Source organism: Prionailurus viverrinus, chromosome A2 (genome assembly GCF_022837055.1).
Source record: "Prionailurus viverrinus isolate Anna chromosome A2, UM_Priviv_1.0, whole genome shotgun sequence".
NCBI lineage: Eukaryota > Metazoa > Chordata > Mammalia > Carnivora > Felidae > Prionailurus > Prionailurus viverrinus.
In genome coordinates this window covers 956,364-981,889 of record NC_062562.1, presented here as the reverse complement: position 1 = coordinate 981,889, position 25,526 = coordinate 956,364, and the positions used below count along the sequence as shown (strand labels likewise).

General features: G+C 44.9%; 1 protein-coding gene across 10 annotated transcripts in view; it reads right to left on the bottom strand.

Annotated features, from left to right (window-relative positions):
- Positions 1 to 5,502: 5,502 nt before the first annotated feature.
- LOC125160329 (zinc finger protein 77-like) overlaps positions 5,503 to 25,526 on the bottom strand; it is a 41,757-nt gene continuing 21,733 nt past the window's right edge. For 7 of the 10 annotated variants that reach the window (XM_047849180.1, XM_047849179.1, XM_047849182.1 and 4 more), the window contains 3 exons: positions 16,872 to 16,998; positions 8,635 to 8,815; positions 5,503 to 7,750 (listed from right to left, as the gene is read on the bottom strand). In XM_047849180.1, coding sequence (XP_047705136.1) covers positions 6,481 to 7,750; positions 8,635 to 8,815; positions 16,872 to 16,905 — 1,485 coding nt within the window. In that variant the 5' untranslated portion in view covers positions 16,906 to 16,998 and the 3' untranslated portion in view covers positions 5,503 to 6,480. Of the gene's footprint in view, positions 7,751 to 8,634; positions 8,816 to 16,871; positions 16,999 to 17,247; positions 19,035 to 22,500; positions 22,521 to 25,526 lie in introns of those variants that run through there. The other 3 variants (XR_007150215.1, XM_047849177.1, XM_047849183.1) reach the window with 3 other exon arrangements.

The window sequence follows — 25,526 nt, the reverse complement described above, 5'->3', positions numbered from 1 at the left end:
GTTCCTCCTCCCCCCTCACTCTGCTGGGGGCACAGTGGCCTCTGGTGTCCTTCAGATATCCGAGGTCCCCTCCCTCCTTCAGAATGCATTCGTCTCCTGGGGCTGCCATAACACAGCATGAGACAGACATTTGTGGTGTCACAACTGAGGCTGATGGAAGCCTGAGATCAAGATGTCTTGCAAGGTTGGTTCCTTCTGGAGGCTCTGAAGGACAAACTGTCCCAGGCCTCCCTCCCAGCTTCTGGGGGTTGCCCACAACCCTTTGCATTCCTTGGCGGGTAGACACATCATGCCAATCCCTGCTTCTGTCTCACATGGTCAAGCCCTGTCTTCAGTGCAGGCCTCTGTGTCCAAATCTCCCAGTTTCATAAGGACACCCATCACTGGGTCAAGACCTACCCTGATCCAGTGTGGCCTCATCTTCCTTACATGTGCAAACACCTTATTTTTCTTTAAAAAAAAAAAATTTTCATGTTTTTATTCATTTTTGAAAGACAGAGCACAAGCAGGGGTGGGGCAGAGAGGGGGGGTGGAACACAGAATCTGAAGCAGGCCCCAGGCTCTGAGCTGTCAGCACAGAGCCCGATGGGGGGCTTGAACCCACGAACCGTGAGCCAAAGTCGGATGCTGAACCAACTGAGCCACCCAGGTGCCCCTGAACTACTTATTTCTAGAGAAGGTTGTATTCTGAGGTTCCATGTGGACATGAAATTTAGGGTGTACAATACTGAGCCCAGAGTATGTGTGTGTTTGTACTGCATATACCTTGTCATGAATTTATCAACTTCCAGTGTTACCTGGAATTGTTATTTTAGTCTTCCACTTTCCTATTCCCACCAACCTCCTAAATATATATCCCTGATATTTTAATTAAATACAACTTGTATAGCAACAAAATGACACCCTGTTTACTTTTCACTGGTGAGACTTATATATAAAAATGATATTTTATCTGTTTACATTTATGGGTTGTCAAATCAGCCTTGCAGTTTTTCATTTAAGACAATTCTTGTCCATATTCTCATACATGCTTAGTCATAGTACCAGCTACATATGACCTCATGAATTTTTTCCTTATGAATCAATTTTCAAAATTCTTATCTATTAAGACTTTTGTGATTAACATGATTGTAGTACATTAATAAGACTAAGATAATGACTTCGTCGATGCCCCGAGCCAAAGACCACCAGGACCACACCTGTAGTCAGAGAGGATCATCCTGGATTAGCGCATCAAATGACCACAACTCATGAAGGAGGGTAGAGGTGTCAGTGTGAGGGGCACACTGTGACATGAGCCGCGTGAGGACGTGTGCTGACATGTCACATTCAGACATGTGATGGATGATGTGTGTGGGATGTTCTCCTTTACTCTGGACTGGGTGCTGTCTAATCCAGATACCATCAGGAGGTACGTGTAAATTTATCATTGAAAAATTATCATAGTTCTTATCTGTTTTTATTTTTTGAAAATGTTTATTTATTGGTGCACCTGGGTGGCTCAGTTGGTTAAGCATCCCACTTTGGCTCAGGTTATGATCTCATGGATCTTCAGTTTGAGCCCCACATGGGGCTGGCTCTCTGTTGTCAGCATGGAGCCTGCTTCCAATTCTCTGTCACCCTCTCTCTCTGCCACTCCCTTGCTTGCCCTCTCTCAAAAATAATAAATTAAAAAACAATATTTTGAGAGAGAAAAAGAGAGAGCAGGGGAGGGGCAGAGAGAGAGGAAGAGAGAGAATCCCAAGCAGGCTCCATGCTATCAGCAGAGAGCCCACCGTGGGGCTCGATCTCATGAACCATGAAATCACGTCCTCAGCCAAAATCAAGACCTGGATGCTGAACTGACTGAACCACCCAGGTGCCCACACAGTTCTTACCTAGAAAAAAGAATGCAGTGCAGCTCAAACTATGAATAAAGAGGCAGCCAGCACATCAGCAAGAAGCAGGGAATATTTGGTGAGTTTTATGGACTGGACTCTATTTTCAAGCCTTTTACAGACATGACCATAACATGGTCTTCATGTGCCTCGACACATCACAGACAAGGAAGTGCCTCGTCTGAGGACAGTGGGTGAATGGTTTCTGCTCAGTGAGAGAATGTCACAGCCCAGTACTGAGTGCCGGGCGGGCTTCCGTGTCTGAGGCTATGACTGCCATTGTCGCTGACTGTGTGAACACTTGACCTGCTGCTTATGCATATCCGGCAGTGTGTTCCTTCCATAAAGGAACTCCACCAACATATATAAATCCAGTTTCCCCTGAGCAAAATCTGTAAGATAGATATTTTTTATCTCCTTGTCTGAGTTGCCTGAGGCCTACAAATGCAGGTGATTTTCCAGAGGACACAAGAAGAAAGGAAGCACTCAGGATGGTCACTGAAACTGAGCCTTCTTTCCCAGATTCTATACTGTCAGGTCATAAATAATGAGCCTCCCTCATGTCCCACACCGTCGGCTCAGAGCACACAGTGATGTTCCATGCCGATCCAGGCACTGCAGACACTTGCCCACATGGCCTCGTGCTCATGGCCGCCCACCCTCTTGCTCTGCTCGCTCGCCCCCGTGGTGCTCCCCAGTGTCACCCCCTCTTTACATGCACTGACTGTCCTAGGATGTGATCATAATACACGATTATCCTGGGCCTTTCTGTGCACCTGGGTTGGTCACACGAACTGGCTAGCCGCTAAAGGCACACAGAACACGTGCAGAGTCACAGCCTACAGACATCAATGGGCATCCCAGCAAAACTTAGTCAGAACCTGAAGGCACTACAAAGAATAGAACTCCAGCTTCAGAAGGAAAACTGCCACTGGGTATGCAGAAGGGCTAACAACTTATAAGCCAGTTTGACAATGTATGTCATGGGTCTGCTAAGAAAAAGAGAGTTCCATGGAATACGTCCAGCTTGAACTCTTTTCCACCGGTGATGAAACAGAAGCGAGGTTCTGATCCACAGCTTCCATGCTGTTCTAGTTCAGCACAGCTATATCTGAGCCTTATTAGTGTGTGGTATCCACGTGACCAGTGGTCACATCGATTGGTGAACTGAGGACAGCAGAGAAGAAGGCCCATTCTGACAGTGGTTGGAATGACTAGACATAAGCATTCCTCTCTGCAAACACTGTACAGATATCTTGATTTTCCATTTCAACTACCACATTCCTGAACATTCCCTTTACCATTTCCTTCCCCAAGCCCCAGTGGGACTGCTCACCTCACACATCATCTCAGACATGAAGCCCAACTCCACCCGAAATACAACCAGACTCCCACCACGCCCAGGACCAGGGCATCATCCCTGGAGGCCATGTGACACAGAGATAGAAACTGATCTGTGTCAAATGGGGGCGGACCAACAGAAGCATGAGTGGTCTGAAGGAAAAGGGAAAGGCCTGGCCCATTTTTCCTCCACGGGAAGGAAACACCTCTGAGTGAAGCATTACCAATCAATTACCCATCCTTCATGGGAAGAAACATCCTTTTCAGCACAATTTCTAGCAGGGAGGAAGTACAGGTTTCCATTCTGGTATCGATTTTCAAGTAAACATCTAAGAGCTATTTTGGACAACAAACATTGGAAAGATGCATTTCCAGATATTAGCAGTTTCCTCAAGGCAGTTATGCCTGGAGCTCCATATAAGAACTCATTCCCACCACCACTAGACTCACCTCATCAACAACACTGTTTCTTCTAGCTGTTCACAGACAAGTAGGAAAGATGCATGTGTCTGGCTCCTCCTCCCATACTTTTGAGCAGGACACTCACAGCCCAGCTGATGACAGACCATCACAGCTCCACCACTGAGAGGTGGTCATAGACCAGCCAATGAGAAGGCACCATCTTCAAACCCCCAGTTTGTCCCAATGGACTTTTTCTTTACCACAACCCCTCCCAACTCTCCCCATTTCCTGTAAAAGAGCATCCTCTCCTTTCTTCTCTGAACTTGCCCATGGATTGGCCATTTCTTGCCTGTCCTGATTTGCACTCCTTGCTATTCCCAATAAACTCGTTTTTGCTTGTAAAATAATAGACACTTAAAATTAACCTCACTTTGGGGTCAGAAACCGCACCCGTTAGAAGTGTGCTTTCAGTCCTACTCCGGTGCGGACTCAGACTCTTCCTACCTGGACCTGTGCAGGCCTTTGGATCATGGCCTTTTGAAACCAGCCAGTTTGCGGGAAACTGTGGTTTTTAGGAGTTTTAGGAGATCCCAGTCATCGAATGCCTTGAGGAAAGAGACTACATTCGGATCCAGACAAACCTCCTCAGGACTGCGGATCGCTGACACGTCTCCTTTTGATTGGTGGCATTTTACACGTCACTCCTCTGAACAATGAAGACTTTTCATAGTTTACGGATAGGTCTTTTAAATAGGATGAAAGTGGTAAATATTAGCTTGGGTGTGCTATCGGAAATCTTTTTTGTTTTTTGTTTTTTTAATTTTTTTTCAATGTTTTTATTTATTTTTGGGACAGAGAGAGACAGAGCGTGAACGGGGGAGGGGCAGAGAGAGAGGGAGACACAGAATAGGAAACAGGCTCCAGGCTCTGAGCCATCAGCCCAGAGCCCGACGCGGGGCTCGAACTCACAGACCGTGAGATCGTGACCTGGCTGAAGTTGGACGCTTAACCGACTGCGCCACCCAGGCGCCCCTCTTTTTTGTTTTTTAAATAACATGGTATCATTTTTTAAAACTATCTTGACAGCCAGTATGGGGATCGAACCCACAACTCGAAGTGCAAGAGTTGCCCACTCCACTGACTGAGCCAGCCAGCCTGCAAGACCTTTTTTAAACGGTACCACGGCAGCAATGCTTTCCCTTTCACATCCAGCCCAGTAGTAGGAGTTACAAACTGCTACTCGGCCACATGCCTTAGCCACGGGCAAAACCAAAAACATTTAGCCCGATAGTTGATATACACTTGGGGTACCTCAGGACTCTGGAATATTATGGAAACAATGAGGTGTTTTTATCTCCAATGGGGATAAAACTGAAGAGGTTCCTATGTCCAAAATTTATCAGATGCTATATTTTGGCCAGCTGATCTGGCTGATATTAGGGGTACTAGGCACCCCAGGTATTATGTCCTGGGGGCCAGAGGAAAGCACCTCATAAGGATTTCCACCACAATCACTGCTCATGGAAACAAACGGGCAAACCTGAGTCATGGTGCAAAGGGATGTCCTTCGAAGTCACAACTTGGCACAAAATTGACTGACACCAAAAATTAGTCCCCAAAAAGAAACAATATTGGAAGTTTACCAATTGTCCATTCCATAAAAAGAGAGAACTCGGGGCACCTGGGTGACTCAGGCAGTTAAACATCTGACTCTTGACTTCCGCTCAGGTCATGATCTTGCAATTCGTGGCATCAAGCCCTGCATCGGGTTGCATGTGGACAGTGTGGAGCCTGCTTGGAATTCTCTCTGCCCCTCCCCCGCTCTCTCAAAACAAATAAATAACAAAAAGAAAAAAAGAGAACCGATGTGAAAATATATCCTTTAATAATAAGGATTGAATAGAAGAGCAGGTACTGACTCAGGAAATTCCAGTATCTGCAACAGAGAACAGAGCTTTCAACAATAGAAGTCTACGTGGTGTGATCGTATACTAGAAACATTCTGCAAGGTGAAATTAAAGAAATCTTTTTCTATAATTATATAAAGTGGTACACACACTGCCACACACACACACACACACTCTCTTCTCACTCCTGGGTCCAAGATATATACTAATGCAAAGGAGACATGTTGTGCACAACAGTGTGATTACTTGAAATCTGAGACAACAACATCTATGTTGTACAGATGCAGAGGAGAAAGGCCACTTAAAACCATTAGCATTCATATCAGTGACATGAACTAGGAATTCATCCGTTTGGGATCCCCATTAAGGAAGAGGCACTTTGAAAGACAAAGTCATATTCATAACAATGAAAAGATTTCTGTCCTGCCGGAATTTTTGTGAACAAAATACATCAAGTTCTATACCTGATGTTTTCCCAAAATCTTGTTTGTTCAGGATCATCTCCAGTGTGTTGGCTCACATTCCCAATAAAATTTTAAGGGAGAATAAATGCTTTCCCACAGTGTGTCTGTGCTCACAGATTCCTGGGATACCTGAAGGCTTTTCCACGGTGCTGAAGTTTATAGGGTTTCACGTCACTGTGCTTGCCCGTGTGTCCTTGAAGGGAAGAGAGACAAACGAAGGCTTTCCCACAGAGCAGACATTTACGAAGTTTCCCCAGTGTGTGTTCTCATATGTACCTGCAGATGTGTGTGATCCCAGGAGGCCACGCTGCTTATTCAGAGTTTCATTGCACTGTGCGTGTTCGAGTGACGTTTGAAATGTTCACGCTTCTGGAAAGTTTGTCCACACTCCTTAAAATCATGGTGTCTCTCCCCAGTGTGTGTCCACATGTGTGTTTCCAGGTGTGATGGACACTTGAGGGCCCTCCCACACTGCTGACATTCATAGGGTCACTTTCTAGTGTGTGTCCTAACGTGTACTCGCAGGTTCTCAGAGGAGGTGAAGGCTTTCTCGCAGTGCTGACATTTATAGGGTCTCTCCCCAGTGTGTGTCCGCGCGTGTATTTGTAGGTCTCTGTGATACCTGAAGGCTTTGCCACACTCCTCGCATTCATAGGGTTTCACTACATTGTGTGTGGTCATGTGACGTTCAAAAGGTCGATGCTTCCTGAAAGTTTCCCCACACTCCTTACATTCCAAGTGTCCGCCCACTGAGTGTCTTCTCATAATATGTAGTACGAGGGTGTGGTGTCGAATGAAGGCTTTCCCACAGTGTTGACATTTATAGGGTCTCTCCCCCGTGTGTGTCCTCACATGAGCTTGCAGACTTGAGTTGTACCTGAAGGTTTTCCCACACTCCTGACATTCATAGGGTCTCTCCCCCGTGTGTGTCCGCATATGTTCTCGCAGATTTCCAAGATATCTGAAGGCTTTCCCACATTGCTGACATTCAAAGGGTCTTTCCCCCGTGTGTGTCCTCATATGGATTCGCAGATCTGTCTGATCCCGGAAGGCTCTGCCACACTGCTTACATTCACAGGGTTTCACCATACTGTGCATGGTCATGTGCCGATTAAAATGTCCACAATTCCAAAAAGATTTCCCACATTCCTTACATTCATAGGGTCTGTCCCCTGTGTGTGTTCTCACATGCCTTACAAGGGCACTGCGACCAGAGAGGGCTTTCCCACAGTGCTGACATTCATAGGACTTCTCCCCAGTGTGTGTTTTCTTATGTGTCTGCAGGCTTGAGTTATACCTGAAGACTTTCCCACACACGTCACACGCATGGACTCTCTTTCCACAGTCACCTCGCACATGACCCTGAAAGGAAGACGTGCGAGTGAAAGCTTTTCCACATTTCTTGCACTCTAGAGATTTTTTACTACTGAGCCTCTTCGATGTCTTAGATACTCTCCCAGTGTCCTGACTTTCATAGGGTTCCTCTATAAGGTCTGTGTCCGTGTGAGCGCTAAGGCTCACGACGCAGCTGCAGGCTAGCCCACACTCCTCACCAGGACTAGGTTTGAGTCCTGGGTGAGATCCTCTTGGCTTCCCAAGGAAGGAACCATCTGCGAAGGCTTCTCTATGCTTAGCATGTTGACAGGATTTGCCTCTAGTAGGATAACCCTCATGCACAGTAAGACTTGTAATCAGGTTCAGGGTTTCTCCACATGGATCTCCTTCAATACGTTCACAGACACTTTCCACCAAAGGACTTCTGTTCACAATAAGAAGGCACATGGTTAGGGAATAATGCTTATAAGCGATCTCTTTATTAATTAATGATATATTGATGTTTGTTAATCAATATTGGACTACCTAATGGCCATTGTCAATGAATGGGTATGCTTGTGGCACTGTCTCCATGCTTACAAAGTGGTACAAGCTTACTGCTCTGGCTAAGGACTCAAACAAAGTCATAACTTTCTGGACTTCTTACATATAGTTTTCCCTGATCATTCTTCCCAACTGAATTGTTTTATAGATGATCAATATCTACAATGCATTTATAAAAACTTTGTCTTGTGGGGCGCCTGGGTGGCTCAGTCGGTTAAGCATCCGACTTCAGCTCAGGTCACGATCCCACAGTTTGTGGGTTTGAGCCTCGTGTTGGGCTGTGCTGACAGCTCAGAGCCTGGAGCCTGCTTTGGATTTCGTGTCTCCCTCTCTCTCTGTTCCTCCCCCACTCATGCTTTGTCTCTCTCTCTCTCAAAAATAAACATTAAAAAAAAATTTAAAAAAAAAAAAATTTTTTTTTCAACGTTTATTTTTTGGGGGACAGAGAGAGACAGAGCATGAACGGGGGAGGGGCAGAGAGAGAGGGAGACACAGAATCGGAAACAGGCTCCAGGCTCCGAGCCATCAGCCCAGAGCCTGATGCGGGGCTTGAGCTCACGGACCGCGAGATCGTGACCTGGCTGAAGTTGGACGCCTAACCGACTGCGCCACCCCGGCGCCCCAAAAGATTTTTTTAAAAAACAATAAACTCTGTCTTGTGAAAATTCCGACTACACAATTGTTGTGCTAGGTTTACAGCTGTTCTTTAATTTCTAGTCTCATAATCGCCAACATCCCCGTTCCTCCCATGCAAGTGTCAGTCACCTTGAATGCCCTTCCTGGGTTTGCAGGTGATCTCCTCTGCTACAAAATGTCTGCTTTTCTCCAAAAACAGAACACGAATCTTTTCTTGTAAATATTCCTGTTTTGTCTTCCCCCGGCGGCTCATTCAGCAAAATGCTCCACTGAGGCCTTGATGTAGTTGTGTTACCTTGACTTCGACAACCTGCAAGAATTAGTAGCATAATTTAATTTCTTGGGAATGGTCTGAGGTTTCAGGATAAGAAATAGACCTTACATCAACTTCCAGTCAGATACCGATCCCAAAATGTAAAGGAAGTTCATCAGGAAGAATGGACACATGACCACAGAAAAATTCTGGGGACCCTAGTGGTTTGGGACTTTGCCATTAAGAAGAAGAGTGTATGAAATGGCAGCCTCTTTACTCAGCAATACTTCAAAATATATGGAGACCAATGTGGAGATAAGTATTATCAGATTATTATCAGATACTAACTAGGCAAGATACACACATCCACCCCTACCCCTACAAGAGGAACACAAAAGGCTCACTTTGAGGGTGAGAATGGATGAAAAGTCTGGCAGGGAAGCCAAGTGAATGACAAACATCATCTTCTCAAAGAAAGACTGAGTCACCTTTCTAATGGATGTGTCCAAATGCTTTTCCCTTCTCTGGCACCTGGTGCACCCAAGGGTTGCTGGTCTGTCCTGAAGGCACAGAGGCCCTTGGTGAAGCCTTCTGCACTGTCCCAGCTGCCAACGGGAGGTCGGGTGGTGTGTGTGGCTACTGCCCTGCCCCTGGAGAACAGCTCAGCAGGGGGGAGTATTTGAAGGGCATCAAGCAATTTGGAAGATGGACTCATAGTCTTCAAGGTCATTGCTAATGGATACCTGTGTTTTGTTTTGTTTTTAGTGGAAGCATATTGATCTACACTATTGTCAGTTGTACAACATAGTGGTTGGACAATTATATACATTAAAAAGTGCTCGGGGCGCCTGGGTGTCGCAGTCGGTTAAGCGACCGACTTCAGCCAGGTCACGATCTCGCGGTCCGTGAGTTCGAGCCCCGCGTCGGGCTCTGGGCTGATGGCTCAGAGACTGGAGCCTGTTTCCGATTCTGTGTCTCCCTCTCTCTCTGCCCCTCCCCCGTTCATGCTCTGTCTCTCTCTGTCCCAAAAGTAAATAAACGTTGAAAAAAAAAAATTAAAAAAAAAAATAAAAAAATAAAAATAAAAATAAAAAAAGTGCTCACCATAATAAGTGTAATTACTGTCACTATACAAAACTACTATAAAATTGACTATATTCTCTGTGCTCTACTTTTCCTTCCTTCCTTATTTATTCAATAAGTGCAAATCTGTTCTTCTCAATCCCCTCCATGATTTCACCTGTCTCTCCATCCCCTTCCAATCTCACAAACACCATTTTATTCTCTATAGTTCTAAGTCTATCCTTATTTTCTGCTGTTTGTTCGTTCATTATGTTCTTTAGATTTCACATATAAAAGACAGTGTTCGTCTTTCTGTCTTATTTACTTGGAATAATACCCTCTAGATCCATCCAAGTTGTCACAAATTGCAAGACTTCATCCATTTCATATTGCTGAGTGATAGTCCCTTGTATGTAGATACCACATCTTCACTATCCATTCATCTGTTGATGGACACCTGTATTGTTTCCCTATCTTGAGAATAGTGACTAATGCCACAAAGAATGTGGGGGTGCATGTATCTTACTGTCCTGGTTTTTTCTTTGGTGAACTACCCAGAAATGCAATTATGGACCATATGGTACTTATGTTTAGCTTTTTGTGGAAGCTCCATACTGTTTTCCAACGTGGCTGTACCAATTTAAATCCCACCAACAATGATGAGTTTCCTTTTCTCCACATCCTCACCAATACTTGTTATATCCTGTGTTTTTTGAAGGTAGCCATTCTGGCTGCTTTAAGGTGACAGCTCATTGTGGTTTTGATTTGCATTTCTCTGAGGATAAGTGTTATTGAGCAGCTTTTCATGTGCTAAGTGGCCAACTCTATATCTCCTTTAGGAAAATGTCTGTTATGTTCCTCATCCCATTTTTTATTTTTCCTTTTGTTTCCCTTACCTGAAGGGAGAATTCCACAAAAATATTGCCAAGGCTGATGATGTCCATGAGTTTATCTCCTCTGTTTTGTCTTAAGAGGTATGTGGGTTCAAGTCTTACACATAAGTATCTAATCCATATTGAGTTTACTTTTGTGTGAGATGATGTAAGGTGGTCGAGCCTTATTTTTGCAGGTAGCTGTCTCATTTTTCTAACACCATTTATTGAAGAGATAGTCTTTTTCCCATTGTATATAATCAGATCCTTTTTTTTGTGGATGATTTGACCATATAAGCATGGGTTTATTTCTGAACTCTCTTCTGTTCTCTTGATCTATAGGTCTCTTTTTGTGCCAGTACGATACTGTTTTGTTTCGTATAGTTTTGTAGTATAGTTTGAAATCTGGGACTGTTGTATCTTCAGCTTTGGAATGCTTTCTTTCTCAGCATTGCTTTAGTTATTTGGAATCTTTACTGTTTCAATAAAAATTTTAGAATTTTTGCTCTAGTTCTTTGAAAAATATTATTAGTGTGTCAATAGGGATTGCATTGAATATGTAGAGTGCTTTTCATAGTATGGACATTTTTAACAATATTAACCCTTACAATCCATGACAATGGTATATCTTTCCACTTACTGTGTCATTTTCAATTCATTCATTAAATGTCTTATACTTTCAGAGTACAGGCCTTTCAACTTCATTAAGTACATTTATTCACTATATTTTCTTGTTTTTGAAGGGACTGAACATGAGATTGCTTTCTTAATTCCTCTTTCTGCCATTTTGTTATTATAGAAAAACAACAGACTTAGGTATTATTACTTTTGTATCTTTCAATGATTCTAGTTCTAATAGTACTTGGTGAAGTTTCAAGGATTTTCTATGAATAGTTTCAAATCATCTGCAAATATTGACCATATTTTCATCTTCCTTAACAGTTTGCATATTTCTTAATCTTGTCTGACTTGTTTGGTTAGGACTTCCAGTACTATGTTAAATCAAAGTGGTGAGAGTGGACATCGTGTTTTGTTCCTGATCATAGAGGAAAAACTTTTGGCTCTTGACCACTGAGTATGGTAGCTATGGGTTTGTCATATGTGGCCTATATTCTGTTGAGGTATATTCCCTGTATACACACTTTTTGAGAGTTTTTATGAGGAATGGAGGTTCAATTTTGTCCAAAGATTTTCTACATCTATGGAGATGATCACATGCTTTTTAATAATTTATCTCATTAGTGTGGTGTATCATATGTTGATGGATATGCTTATGTTAAATCCTTGCATCCATGGAATAAATCCCATTTGATTGTGGTGAATGCTCCTTTGAATATATTTTGAATTCAGTTTGCTAACATTTTGTTTTATATTTGACATCTGTGTTCAACAGGGATATTCCTGTGTAACTTTTTTTCTCTTTGTAGTGACTTTGTCTGGTTTTGGTATCAGGGTAATGCTGGCCTTATGGAATGAACTTGCAAGTATTCTTTCCGCCTCTATTTTTGAGAATAGTTTGAGTAGGATAGGTATAACTCTTCTTTATATGTTTGGCAGAATGTACCTGTGAGGCCATCTGGATGGTTCTGGATTTTTTCCTAGGAGTTGTTTCACTAGTAATTCAATTTTGTTTCTTGTAATGGATGTATTTACATTTTCTATTACGTCTTGATCTAGCCTTGGCAGATTACAGTTTCCAAAAACTTGTCTATTTCTTCTAGCTTGTGCAGTTTGTTGGCAAACAATTTCTCATGCTAATCTATTTCAATCCATTGTATTTCTGTGGTGTTGATTGCAAGTTTTCTTTCTAGTTTCATTTCTAATTTTGAGCCTTCTCTCTTGTCTTCTTGATTACTTTCACCAGATATTGTCAATTTTATCTTTTCAAAGAACCAGCTCTTCTTGCAATTGATCTATTTTTAAATCTCCATTTCATTTATTTCTGCTCTGTTCGCTACGATTTGGGCTTTGCTTGTTCTTTTTCTAGTTACTCTAGGTGCAATGGTAGAATGTCTGAGATTTTTCTTGTTTCCTGATGTAGGCTTGTGTCACTATACACTTCCCTCTTCAAACTGCTTATGCTACACATGCCAAAAATCTTCCATCACTGCATTCATTCAGTGAATACCTGGAGGTATTTAACAACTTCACTTTAATTTCTTTGTTGTTTAGTAACATTCTGTTAGGCTCCATGCGTTGGAGCTTCCTTCTGTTTTCTTGTACTTGACTTGTACTTTCATACTGCTATGCATGGAAAACATGCTTGGTATGGTTTCAGTCTTCTTAAATTTACTGCAACTTGTAAAATTTTGGGCCTAACCTATGGTCTATCCTGCAGAATGTTCCATGCAGACTTGAAAAGAATGTGTATTCCACTGTTTGGGATGGACTGTCCTGTATACATCTATTAAGTCCATCTGGTCTGATGTGTCACTGAAATCCATTCTTTCCTTACTGATTATTAGTCTAGACGTTCTATGCATTCACATAAATGGAGTGTTAAATTCTCTCACAATTACTGTACTACTGTCATCTTCTGCCTTTGTATTTAGTAATGTTTGCTTTATATATTGAGGTGTCCCTGTCAGATGCATAGATATATGCAATTGTTATACGCCCCCTGTTGGATTGATCTGTTTGTCATCGTGTCATGGCCTTTGTCTACTACAGTCTTTGTTTTGAAGTCTGCTTTATCTCATAGAAGTATTTCTTTTTTTTTTTTTTTAATTTTTTTTTCAACGTTTATTTATTTTTGGGACAGAGAGAGACAGAGCATGAACGGGGGAGGGGCAGAGAGAGAGGGAGACACAGAATCGGAAACAGGCTCCAGGCTCCGAGCCATCAGCCCAGAGCCTGACGCGGGGCTCGAACTCACGGACCGCGAGATCGTGACCTGGCTGAAGTCGGACGCTTAACCGACTGCGCCGCCCAGGCGCCCCAACATAGAAGTATTTCTACCTCTGCTTTTTTCCCCACTTCCATTTGCATGGAAAATCTATTTCCATCTGCTTGACTTTCAGTCTGTGTCCACTGGGTGACAGTGACTCCCTTGCAGGCAGAATATACATGGGTCTTTTCTTCTTATTCATTCAGTCACTGTAGATCTTTTGATTGGAGCCTTCAGTCCACCTACACTGAAAGTAACTATTGAGAGGCATGTACTTCTTGCTATTTCATTCAATGTTTTCTAAGTGCTTTCATAGTTCTTCTCTGTTCCTTTCTACTCATGCTCTCTCCTTGTGTGATCTGACAACTTTCCCTAATGTTTTGCTTGTGTACCTTTCACTATTTTCTGTGCATGGATTATAGGGTTTTGGTTTATGGTCACCATGAGGTTCATATGTAATATCTTGTGCATACAGCAGTATGTATTACATTAATAATTGCTTATTTGAACACATTCTAAAACACATTTATACTCCCCCACATTTTATGGGTATGATGTCATACTTCATGTCTTTTTTTCCCCAAGGGTTCACACCAATGAATATGGGGCTTGAACTTATGACTCTGAGATGAAGAGTCACACACTCTACCCACTGAGCCAGCCAGGAACCACATATTTCACATCTTTTCTTGTGTATCCCTTGAGTAACCTCAAGATACAACTTTTGAGTTTACTACTTTTGAGTTTTACCTTCATACTAATTCTGTGATTGATTTACTATCCTTATAAGCCACACATTTGCTTCTACCAGGAATTAAAAATATTTTTTTTAACGTTTATTTATTTTGAGAGAGAGAGACAGAGTGTGAGCAGAGGAGGGGCAGAGAGAGAGGGAGACACAGAACCCAAAGCAGGCTCCAGGCTCTGAGTGGTCAGCACAAAGCCTGACATGGGGCTTGGACCCAGGAACTGTGAGAATATGACCTGAGCTGAAATTGGATGCTTAACTGACTAAGCTGCCCAGGTGCCCCTCTGCCAGCAATTTTGTTTTTCCTTTCATACTTTTCATGTTTCTACTTTTGGCCTTTTCTGTTCCACTTAAAAGAAGTCCTTTGAGATTTCTTGTAAAGCTGGGTTAATGGTGATGAACATCTTTAATTATTTTTCTCTGGGAAGCTCTGTCTCTTTCAATTCTGAATGATCAACTTTGCCTGGTAGAATATCCTTGGTCATAGTTATTTCCTTTTGGCCCTTCGAAAGTATTATGGCACTCCCCACTGACTTGCCATGTTTCTGCTAAAAAAATCAGCTGACAGCCTTACGAAATTTCCCTTAGAGTTTACAGTTTGCTTTTCTCTTTCTTCTTAGACCTTATCTCCTTAGTTTTAAGTTTTTTCCCGTTTTATTATAAGTCTTGGCGTGAACGTCCTTTGGTTCATCCTGTTTAGGCTTGCTGTCCTTCCTGGATCTGGATATCTGTTCCTATCTCCTGATTAGGGAAATTCTCAGCTTTTGTTTTTTCTATTAAGTTTCTGCCCCTTTCTCTCTCTTCCCCTCCTTAGACTTCTCTAATAAAATGTTATTACCCCTGACATGGTATAGTATGGGGCAGTTAGTTAGACATGAGTGAGGAGGGATAAAACAGATCTGGCCACAACCTCAGAGCCACCCCTACGTGGGGCGTGGCGGGGGGGTGGAGCTAACAGCCACACCTACAGAGCCACCTCTAAGGGCTAACAAAACAGGAAAGGCCTAGCCACCGAGCTGGCTCAAAAGCCACAAAGGTGTGTATGAGGGAGGTGTGTGTAAGGCGTGTGTATGAGGGAGCCTCAGTGGCTCAGTCTGTTTAGCATCTGACTCTTGATTTTGGCTCAAGTCGTGATACCGGGGCCATGGGATCAGGCCCTGCTTTGGACTCCGTGCTTAGCGTGTAGCCTGAGAATTCCCTCTCTCTCTCTCTCCCCCTCCCTCTGCCCCATCCTCTGCTTGCATACTCTCTCTCTCTAAAAAAAAAATTCAAAACCAAAAAGCCACATTGGGACTTTCAAGAGCTGAGCCATGTGCAGAAAGAGGGCAACTTACTCTTAAGGTTACAGCAAAAGCTCATAAAACTCATAAATAGCAAAAACTCATAAACAGACAATATGTAAATCTGTACAATTCTAACAGAATGAATCATGAGCAGGCACAGGCACAGAAGCCCAAATATTCTCCAACCACCATTTTGCCAGTCAAAATGTCAACCAAAGGCAAATTTACACGTACACGAAGCAGGCTTCAAAGGAGAGCATCGTGGGGCCACTGCCCCTCTTACTCCAGCAGTGGCCCCTTTTCTCTAATGGAAAGCTCAATGACTACGCATATCTACTCAAGCCACCCCAGCTCCCCATTCTGGTACAGGTCTCCGATTCTTTGGTGCATCCAGGACAAGAACCAAGCAGCCCAGGAGTGACAGAGGTCCCGGAACCTGTCCTCACTTATTTGTCAGTATTGTTCTTTTGCTGTTCATCCTGGTGGCTTCTCACCAGTGCATCTTCCAGATGACTGATCTGTGTTTAACATCCTCTTACCTCCTGCAGATTCCATCTGGTGTTTTTCAGGCCAGTTATGGAAACTCTGAGCTGTGACTGGTTTTTGTTTATAGTTTCTATCTTCTTGTTGAAGGTCTGTGTTTCTATATTCTTCTCTCAAGACTGGTGAGGATCTGCAGGACCATGACTTTGAATTCTGTCTCTGGTAGGTCTCTTATCTCCGTATCATGTAGCTCATTTTCAGTGGTTTTGTCCTGTTGTTTCCTTTATAACATATTTGTTTGTCTCCTCCCTGTGCTGGCATGTAGCAAGTCGGCAACATTTCTTGGTCTTAAAACTAGTGGCCTTGGAGTGCCTGGTGGCTTGCTCCGTTGGTTAAGCACCCAACTCTGGGTTTCAGCTCAGGTCATGATCTCACGGTTCGTGAGATCAAGTCCACATTGTGCTCTGTGCTGACAGTGCGAAGCCTCCTTGGGATTCTCTCTCTCCCCGTCCCCCACTCTCATGAGTAGTGTCTACACACACTCTCTCTCCCTCTCAAAATAAATAAACTTAAAAAACAGGGTAATAAACAACCAATTTAACACATAAAACTATGCTTTTGTGGAAAAGCTATATGACTCCAGATAGGTTTCATGAATGCTTGGACCAACTCTGTCCTTCTTCCAATGTATTCCCATTCCTCCGGCCCAGTAAGAATAGCCAATTGTAAGAAACATTTCTTCCCTAAATGACTAGTGAAGGTATGGAGCCATCCTTACCCACAGCAGACAGGTTCCTGCAGGTCTCCAGCATCACATCTCTGTAGAGCTTCCTCTGACTACGATTCAGCAAAGCCCACTCTTCCGGGGTGAAGTTCACAGCCACATCCTCAAAGACCACAGAGGCCTGAAACATACCACACATTCTATTGCTGCAAAGCTCCATCTACACCCACATGTGTGGGAGAATAAAGGGTGACGGGCAGGGAGCTGACTCCATTCCTAGGACCCCTGAGTCACAACAGAGGGTGAGGACAACAGCTGACATAGACTTACACACACCCAATTTACAGGGTTATTTACACTGAGACAGATCTGAGCAGACCAGTACTGTACAGACTGAAAAGTGAAATATTCACTCGGACAACACACAGACCGGAGGACACGCGCTTGGCTGGCTCTAAGACGATTATGCCTCATCAGCTCCAAGAACTGGAACCAGAATGTCAGAATGGTGTGGACACTCAGATTCCAGTGCTGCTTGATGTGAGCAGCTCTCGCCCTGGAAGGAACAAGGGCAAGAAGCCTGGTGGCGTCCCCTCTCTTCCGACAGAGGCAGACACGACCCTTTTCCCAGATTAGGTGGGCTCTGGGCACGGACACAGGCCAGGGCCCGGGTGCCTGGCACACCTGGTTTGTAAGACGAGTCCGGGGCCTTAAGAAACGTGGAAGTTAGCAGGGCCGCTCAAACATTTAACCCAGGGCCCAGAATTCAAGGAAAAGGGCACCAGAAGGAAGAGTCCCTGAGGGATTGATGGGGACACAGCCACCGCTCACGTTAACACAGGAGGAAGAATCACAGTGTATGGACCGTTTTTAGGCAACAGGCCTGAGTGATGGAAAGATATGCAGCAAAGGGCGCAGTGAGCACACAGCTGAATGCACACGGGCTCCTGAGTGACCTGCCTCAAAATGGCCACAGGCCCTAACTAACCCCTGCGACTTACAACCGGGCACAGGTCCCACACAGGGAGCATTCCAAAGGTTCCCATGCTCCTTCATGACCCCATAACTGTAGCCCCGCCTCCCGGCAGACAGTCTCTCCTTTGCCATCCTGCCTGCTGCTCCCTTGCAGGGTATTCGGCAAACTCCCATCTCCTCTGTTCTGCCTTGGGGGGAATTCTCTCACCCCCTGAGCTGCGGGCCTCCCCCTGATCAGGTCACCCCACATTTGATGGCCTTCACAGGGACCCTCTGCTATACTCGGCCTCTCCTGGGATTTCCTAGGAATTTCTGGGGGGTTTCCCTTGGTGGCCTGACTCTAGTGTTCTCTGGGCAGCTGACAACCTCCACCTGAGAGGTTCCTCCTTGGTGAGGATCCCAAGTCCCAGGGGGCGTCTATGGGGCACCCCTTGCCCAACAGGATGAGGGATTTCCCCTCTTGCCCTTCAGGGGGGTTCCTTGACTCCTTCTCCTTTCTTTTTGCCCTTTGGCAGGTGTAACCATACTCCTCACCAGGCAGCCAAAGTTCTCTATCCAAGGGGTCCCTGGTATGGTCTATGGGTCTGAGGGTGAACAAGGTCAGACCATTCGGGCCTGTATGGACAAATGACCCCTTTCCCCTCCTCTCCACTCTGTTCCCAAGGTCTATTCCCAACGAGTGGCACAGGTGGCAATGGCAGCTCGGCCGTGGTGAATCCGCACATGTGAAGGACTCAGCTGGGACCCTTTCCTGATGCTGACTGAGTCTCGGCAGCCTTGCTTCTGTCAGATTCCCCCCTTAACTCCTTAGTTCCCATGTATGCAACTGCCATCTTGATCTACAAGCAAACACATTCCTACACATCTGAGTGCTGAGTCCTCCCCTCCTTTTTGCTTAAGTACAATGAGAATCTGTTCTCCTTGTAACAAGACACCATTGGACACATTGGTTATTTCACCAAAGATTTGACAGGAATGTCGGATTTGAGACACACCTGCAAAGACCCAGAAATAACCAGACAGCTTGAAGGAATTAAGGTGGACTTTGTGGAGCCAATCAACCCCCCTGGAAATACTGGCCTGATGCCTTGCTGACAGAGTTCCCAGCAGCCTTACCAGGTGAGTCAAGTCAACTCCTGGCAGGTGCCAGAAACCTCAGGATAGTTTGGGGACCTTGAGAAGAAGAAATCACATAAATCTACAGGTCCTGCAGACAAGTCTGATGACAAATATTTGGCTTGTCTTCTGGCCTCGAGGGGCTATTAAAACTTCAGTCTCTAGAGGGGCGCCTGGGTGGCTCAGTCGGTTAAGCGTCCAACTTCGGCTCAGGTCATGATCTCATGGTCCGTGAGTTCAAGCCCCGTGTCAGTGTCTGTGCTGACAGCTCAGAGCCTGGAGCCTGCTTCGGATTCTAAGTCTCCCCCTCTCTCTCTGATCCTCCCTTGTTCATGCTCTGTCTCTCTTTGTCTCAAAAATAAACATTTAAATAAATAAAGTTTTTTTAAAAAGTTCGATCTAGAGATTCCTTATGAAAATTTTGAGCAAAGCAAGCTTTTTAAAAAACCTATATGGCCAATCACTGTTCTTGCTGAGCGTTTGTAAATAACTAGGCCATTTTGTTAAAACTGGACCTGTTTTACAAACAAATCAGTCTTGATTTGGCTATCTCTAGAGATAAGAGTGAATGCAGAGAGAAAATAATTATGTTTTCAAAACAACATCTTTGTAGATACTGGGTTTTTGGTACTATTTCTTATAAACCAGACTAGGTTTTGAATTCTTCTGGTTTCCTCAAATATCTGGCTAGAGCTCTCCAAACTAAGGTTTCATATCTTCCCTTCTCATAACTTAAAATCATTAAAAGTTAAAACTGCTGTTTTTATTAAAATTCTGAATACCAACGCTAGACAACTTGACGTGAACTTCAGAGAGACTGCCACAATAACTCATGTACAGAGAATCGTCATGCTTGTTACTCTGTTTGGATAAGAACAGAACCCCAGGGACACAGCATTATTTGAACAGCTGGAAAATGGGAAGGACTCCCCAACAACTGCATGACTCAACTGTCACCTTGACCAATTCTGCATGGCTGTGATAAGAAATTCACTCCTTAAATGCTTGAGCATATCCCACTCCACGTGATTAACTATGGACTTACAGAAATAAGGGATGTCCTCATTTTCCTTACATTGGATTGCATGGTGCAGGTTGGGACGTCCTTATCTCCAGGGAGAGGTAGCTCCCATTTGCCAGCAATTCCTCATAATTAGGATATTGTTAAGGTTAGACATCAGGCATTGAAGGCTTATTAATGGTCCTCTCCTGTAACCATATTTCTCCTGGAAAACCTCTATGGATTTAAAATTACAAATAGAGGTTTTAGCCAGGCATACAACAGCCATCTTTAACCAAGCCCAACACACAGTCACCCACAAACGGAGAAGGTGACCCTCCAATACCCAATGGCCTGATATCCTGCAGCAGCTCAAAAAGGAACCTATGCTTTCATTAAAACAGAGTGCCATGTATGCGCTCCAGATTACCCCAATAACATAACAGGAGCGCTGACAGATACAAATCCTCATGTCGGTGCTTGAAAGGATCCCTCCCTCTCCTTTAATGACTGGCGAAACTCCTGGACTGGAGGAAGATCATGGTCAACTATCAAAGGTCTTTTCTTCAGGCTTATTTTCCTGCTGAATGTTGACATACCAGGGACATCTCTATGCCCTCATTCAGCAGGAAGAAGCTACTGAAGGTGACACCCCTGTCCTAACGCCAAAGATTTGTCATTTTCCACCTGTCAGGGGGATGTCAGGGCCACATTTAGACAACAGGCTTCACCAATGGAAACCTGAGTTAGGCAAAAGGGCCCACAGTCACCACACAGATGGATAAAAAACAGGCTCATGAAGTGACCCGCCTCTAGATAGCCACAGGCCCCAACTCTCCAATGGTCTACTTACAACCGGGCACAGTTACCACAAAAAGGGCGAATTTCCATGTGTCCCTACACTCCTTCACTCTGCCCTATGACCATAGCTCGTCACCACCACCTGGTGGCCTGCAGCTCCCCTACAGTGCATTCAAAGGACTTCTAACTCCTTTGTTGGGTAAATTCTGCTGTGGGTGAATTCTTTCACAGCCTATGCTGCCCACCCTCCCTCCCCAACCAATCTGAACACCCTACACATAGTATCTTTGGAGCAATATGAGGACACCACATCACTGAAGGAAAAAGCAAACAATTATGAGAAAATCATCAGGAATTACTTAAATAAAAGACATGTTTCCACAACCTAAGCACACAGAATCCCAGCTACATCAGCTACAATGAAGGCAACACCATTTCATCTGGGGCTGCAGCGTGGGTTTGCTAGTCACATCTGATACGAGGCTTGTAACCTACACAGGTTTTTCAAAACTTGTATAACAACAATAAAAAAGATTATATTATAGGTTACATTATAAAGACAAATAATACAACTAAATAATGGACAAAAAAATGTGAATGCACGTTTCCCTAGGAAGATACAGAAGTGGCCAAAAAGCACATGAAATGAGCTCAACGTCACCACACATCAGGGATCCATATGCAAAATGCAACCATGCACAGACACTTCCAATCTACCCCATGTGGCCAGTTTATCCTGACACCAAAATTAATCCTATATGAAATGGATTCTACAGGGGTGCCTGGGTGGCTCAGTTGGTTGAATGTCTGACTTCGGCTCAGGTCATGATCTCTCAAGTCTGTGAGTTCCAGCCCTGCGTCAGGCCCCGTGCTGACAGCTCCGAGACTGGAGCCTGCTTCTGATTCTGTGTCTCCCTCTCTCTCCCCTCTCTCTCTGCCTCCCCCGATCATGCTCTGTCTCTCTCAATCTCAAAAAATGAATGTTTAAAAAAAATTTAAAAATAGTAATAAAATGGATTCTACAATGTGACCAAGTGAGATTTATCTGGGAATAAAATGGTTGGCTCACCAAGCAAAATAGCAGTCATAAACTTCATGAACAGAAGAGAACAAAAACCCCATGATCACTTACACACAGAAAAGGTATCTCCTTGAACCCACCACCCTCTCTTGACAAAAATACTCAGCCAACTAGGAACAGAAGGGAACTTCCTCATCCCGGAAAAGGGGCGGCGGGGAAAAGTCCACGCCTAACATTTGCGCACCCAGACACTTCTCCAAAGAACATATGCAAATGACCAGTGGGTCGATGAAAAGATGCTAGACATTCGTCACGAGGGACACACACCTCGAACTACCAGCAGAGGCCCCTTCGCACCCACCACACTGGCTATAAAGACGCCCCAGGAAGCGCCGGCCGAGGACGTGAGCGGGGCGCATTCTCCTTCATTTATCCTGCTGCGAATGTAAGCGGGGGCGGCCGCTTTGGAAGAGTCTGGTGGACCCCCAACATGAGCAACGTGGAGTTCCCACCCCACACGGCAGGTCGGCTCCTCGTATCCACCTGCCCCAGACCCGGGAGGACGAGCGCCATCACACACACGCGTGCGCACGCGCTCTGCTCTCCGCGGCACGACTCCCGATCGCCAGCGATGAAAACCACCCAGAAGCCGGGCACCTCTTCCAGGCTGAGTAAAGGCGACACGACTGAAGTGCAGTCAGGAGTCCACAGGGGAAGCTCCCCAACCTGCCGCTCAGGGCCAAGGGCAGACACAACACGGAGAGACGCACCTGCACACCCATAATGCATCACTGTTCATGCAGGAGGAAAGATTATTTCCTCCGGTGGCAACAGCTCAGCCAATGAGAGACAATCATAGGCCAGCCAATGAGAGCCAGTCACAGTCCAGCCCATGCGAGAGAACCAGAGCTCAGCCAGTGAGAGCCACAGCCCAGCCAATGAGAGACAGTCACAACCCAGCCAATGAGGGATGGTCGCAGCCCAGCCAATGAGAGACAGTCATGCCTCGGCCAATGAAAGAGAGCCACAGTTCAGCCAATGAGAAGCCACTACACGTGGAACACCCAGTTTGCTCCAATGGCTTTCCGGTTTGGCACAGCCCCTCCCAATGTCCCCTCTCCTCTAGGAAAAAGCGTTCCTCCCTTTGTTCCTCCCTTTCTTCTCCAGACTTGCCTGTGGTATTGCTGGGGCTTACCTGTCCCAAATCCCAATTCTCTGCTATTCTCATTTTTTTCCTGGAAAAATAACTGCCGGTTTCATTTTTAAGTTAACGTTACTTGGTGATCACCAGGGGACCCAGAGGAGACCCCAACCACTCCAGGCTGGCGAGCAAACAGGTGCAGGTACCCACGGAGCCCACTGCTCTGCTTTCTTGTGGACCCTTAAGTGGAGGTTGTTTTGTGCTGAGATCAGAGCCCCGCTCCCTGGGTCTGCGCTCTCCTGTGTGTGCACTCTCCAGGGTTTATTCAGAACCTGTGTTAGGGGCTTGTCCTTTCTCGGAGAACTCATTTTTGTTCCGACTACTTTCCAAAACTGGACTGTTCCTCTTGGAATCGTGCCTGTTGGAAATGCGTTGGCCCTTGGTCTGATTTCTTCTGGAACAAGGCTACTCCTGTAGAGACTAGTGTTCATAAATTTTTATTCTGGTCTACAGAAAACTACCAAGAAATGGATTCCAGTTATCAAAGCGCATGGAGGGGGCCCTCAAATGGAACCCTGGCCAATCTTATTTAAAAACCATGGTGCATCCTCGTGCATTTCTAACAAAATGAGCAACTGAGCCATATACAATTTAGAACTACAAGGGCCTTTATGGGGAACTTTCAATCTCCCCAAACATGTTTTATTGAATACGGTTAGAAAAAAATTTAAAAATTAAGAAGGAAGGAAGGAAAGAAGAAAAGAAAGAATGAGAGAAAAGAATAGAAAAGAAAAAAAAAAAGAAATTAGGAAGTCATGAATCCAGCAAACTGAATTTGATACATATTTTATTCGGTACCTCAAGACTTGCAAATATTTTCAGGATCTAAGTGTCCCTCTTTGCAAAAGACTATTTCAAATGAACGGAGGCAAACAACTGAAATAACGACAAATGGCTTCCAAAGTGTCTTTTTCTCCCGTCCAGGCTTCCCTGTCTGCAGACATCCGGCAGCTACTCTAGACCTGGGACCTGCCTCCAACCACTTTCCTCAACAAGCTCTGAACTTCCCTTTTCTTCTGAACCTGCCCATGATCCCTCCTTACCTCAGCCTGTTAACCAGGCCTCTTTAAAGGGAAGGCTTCTCAAGATCTAAAAGCCCATGTTTCTCATGTTCCCTGGACTAAGGCAGAAGTTTCCAAAAGTGCCCAGGACCCCCCATAAGCTCGCGGAAGAACATGACATGGCTATTCAACTTACCAACATGGTTTCCCAGATTTAGATCAACTAGTCCACATGCATGTTGCTGAGGCCCAGGCCACACATGGGATGAAACTAACCAAAGAGAGGGAGAGAGAGGCCCAACTTCTGAAAAGATGCCAAATGTCTGAAAATTCCCACCAAGCAATTACAGTAGCTTTTCCTAGGACTGTGAATTAAAACAAAATCCAGGTTTCCACACAAAAGCCTGATGAACCTGTACATAGCTATTACAATGGACTTCAGCCTATCTTCAATGTAACTTCTGGTCTTTCTTCACATGTGGAATCCATCAGGCAGCATTTAATGGGCTGGACTGGAATCTTTCTTTTTAGTTAAAAGGACCAGGATGGGCTGGGAAATCTCATCCCCTGCATATTTAATTATTTTGACAAACTAGGCCACTCACAGCCCACATGAAGGAAAGACAGCTAAAATTCTTAATTTGCACCACGAACAACTGAAGGCTTCTATAAGGAGCGCCTGGGTGGCTCGGTTGGTTGAGCATCCGACTTCGGCTCACGTCATGATCTCACAGTTCGTTGGTTTGAGCCCCATGGTGGGCTCTGTGCTGACAGCTCAGAGCCTGGAGCCTGCTTCGGGTTCTGTGTCTCCCTCTCTCTCTGCCCCTCCCCCACTCACACTTTGTGTCTCTAAAAATAAACAAACATTTAAAAAAAAAACCACCAAATACCTCCTAGTTTGCACTATTATTGCCAACATCCAGGACATGTGAGGGAAGGTTCTCAGCAGCCTGAATGCTCCAGGTGGGAGCCCTCCTCCCGGCCCCTCCCAAGCCCTCCTCATGCCCAACGGCTGGGCTCTAAGGACCCAAATTCCCTCTTGATCAGCTTGGAGAAACCACTCTCCAGAAGGGGAGGGACTCTCTCTGTGCCGCCTGACACGGGACCTACACTGTGAAGCAGGTCCCGCCGCAGAGAGCTCACGGGGCTCCAACAGTGGGGTCGCTAATGAACCTGCACAGGTTCCTGCCTCTGAACCCGCCCCCTTGTGTCTAGTCCCGTGTGACAGACACACCATTTTCACGTTAGTTCCTCCACCTCTAGTCATTCACTGCACGGATCCTCAGAAGGGATCACGCTGGAATTTCAATCTCCCACAAAGGGAAAGTAATTCTAGAACTGGACGAAGGTACTCAAAATACCTAACCAGGGGACGAAATGCCCTTTGGACATCTTTTATCTACTTCATCTCTGACGCACTAGAGTGGCATCTGGGGACACTAATCATTTGTCTCGGCTGGATCACCTGCCATCCTCTTTCTGAGCAAAATCCCCAACTAATATTGGCAGAACCCACAGTGTACCTCCTATGAAGATTCAAATAAATCCCTCAAAGTGCTGTCGTATGTAATAAATTTCCTGTAAATAAAGAAGC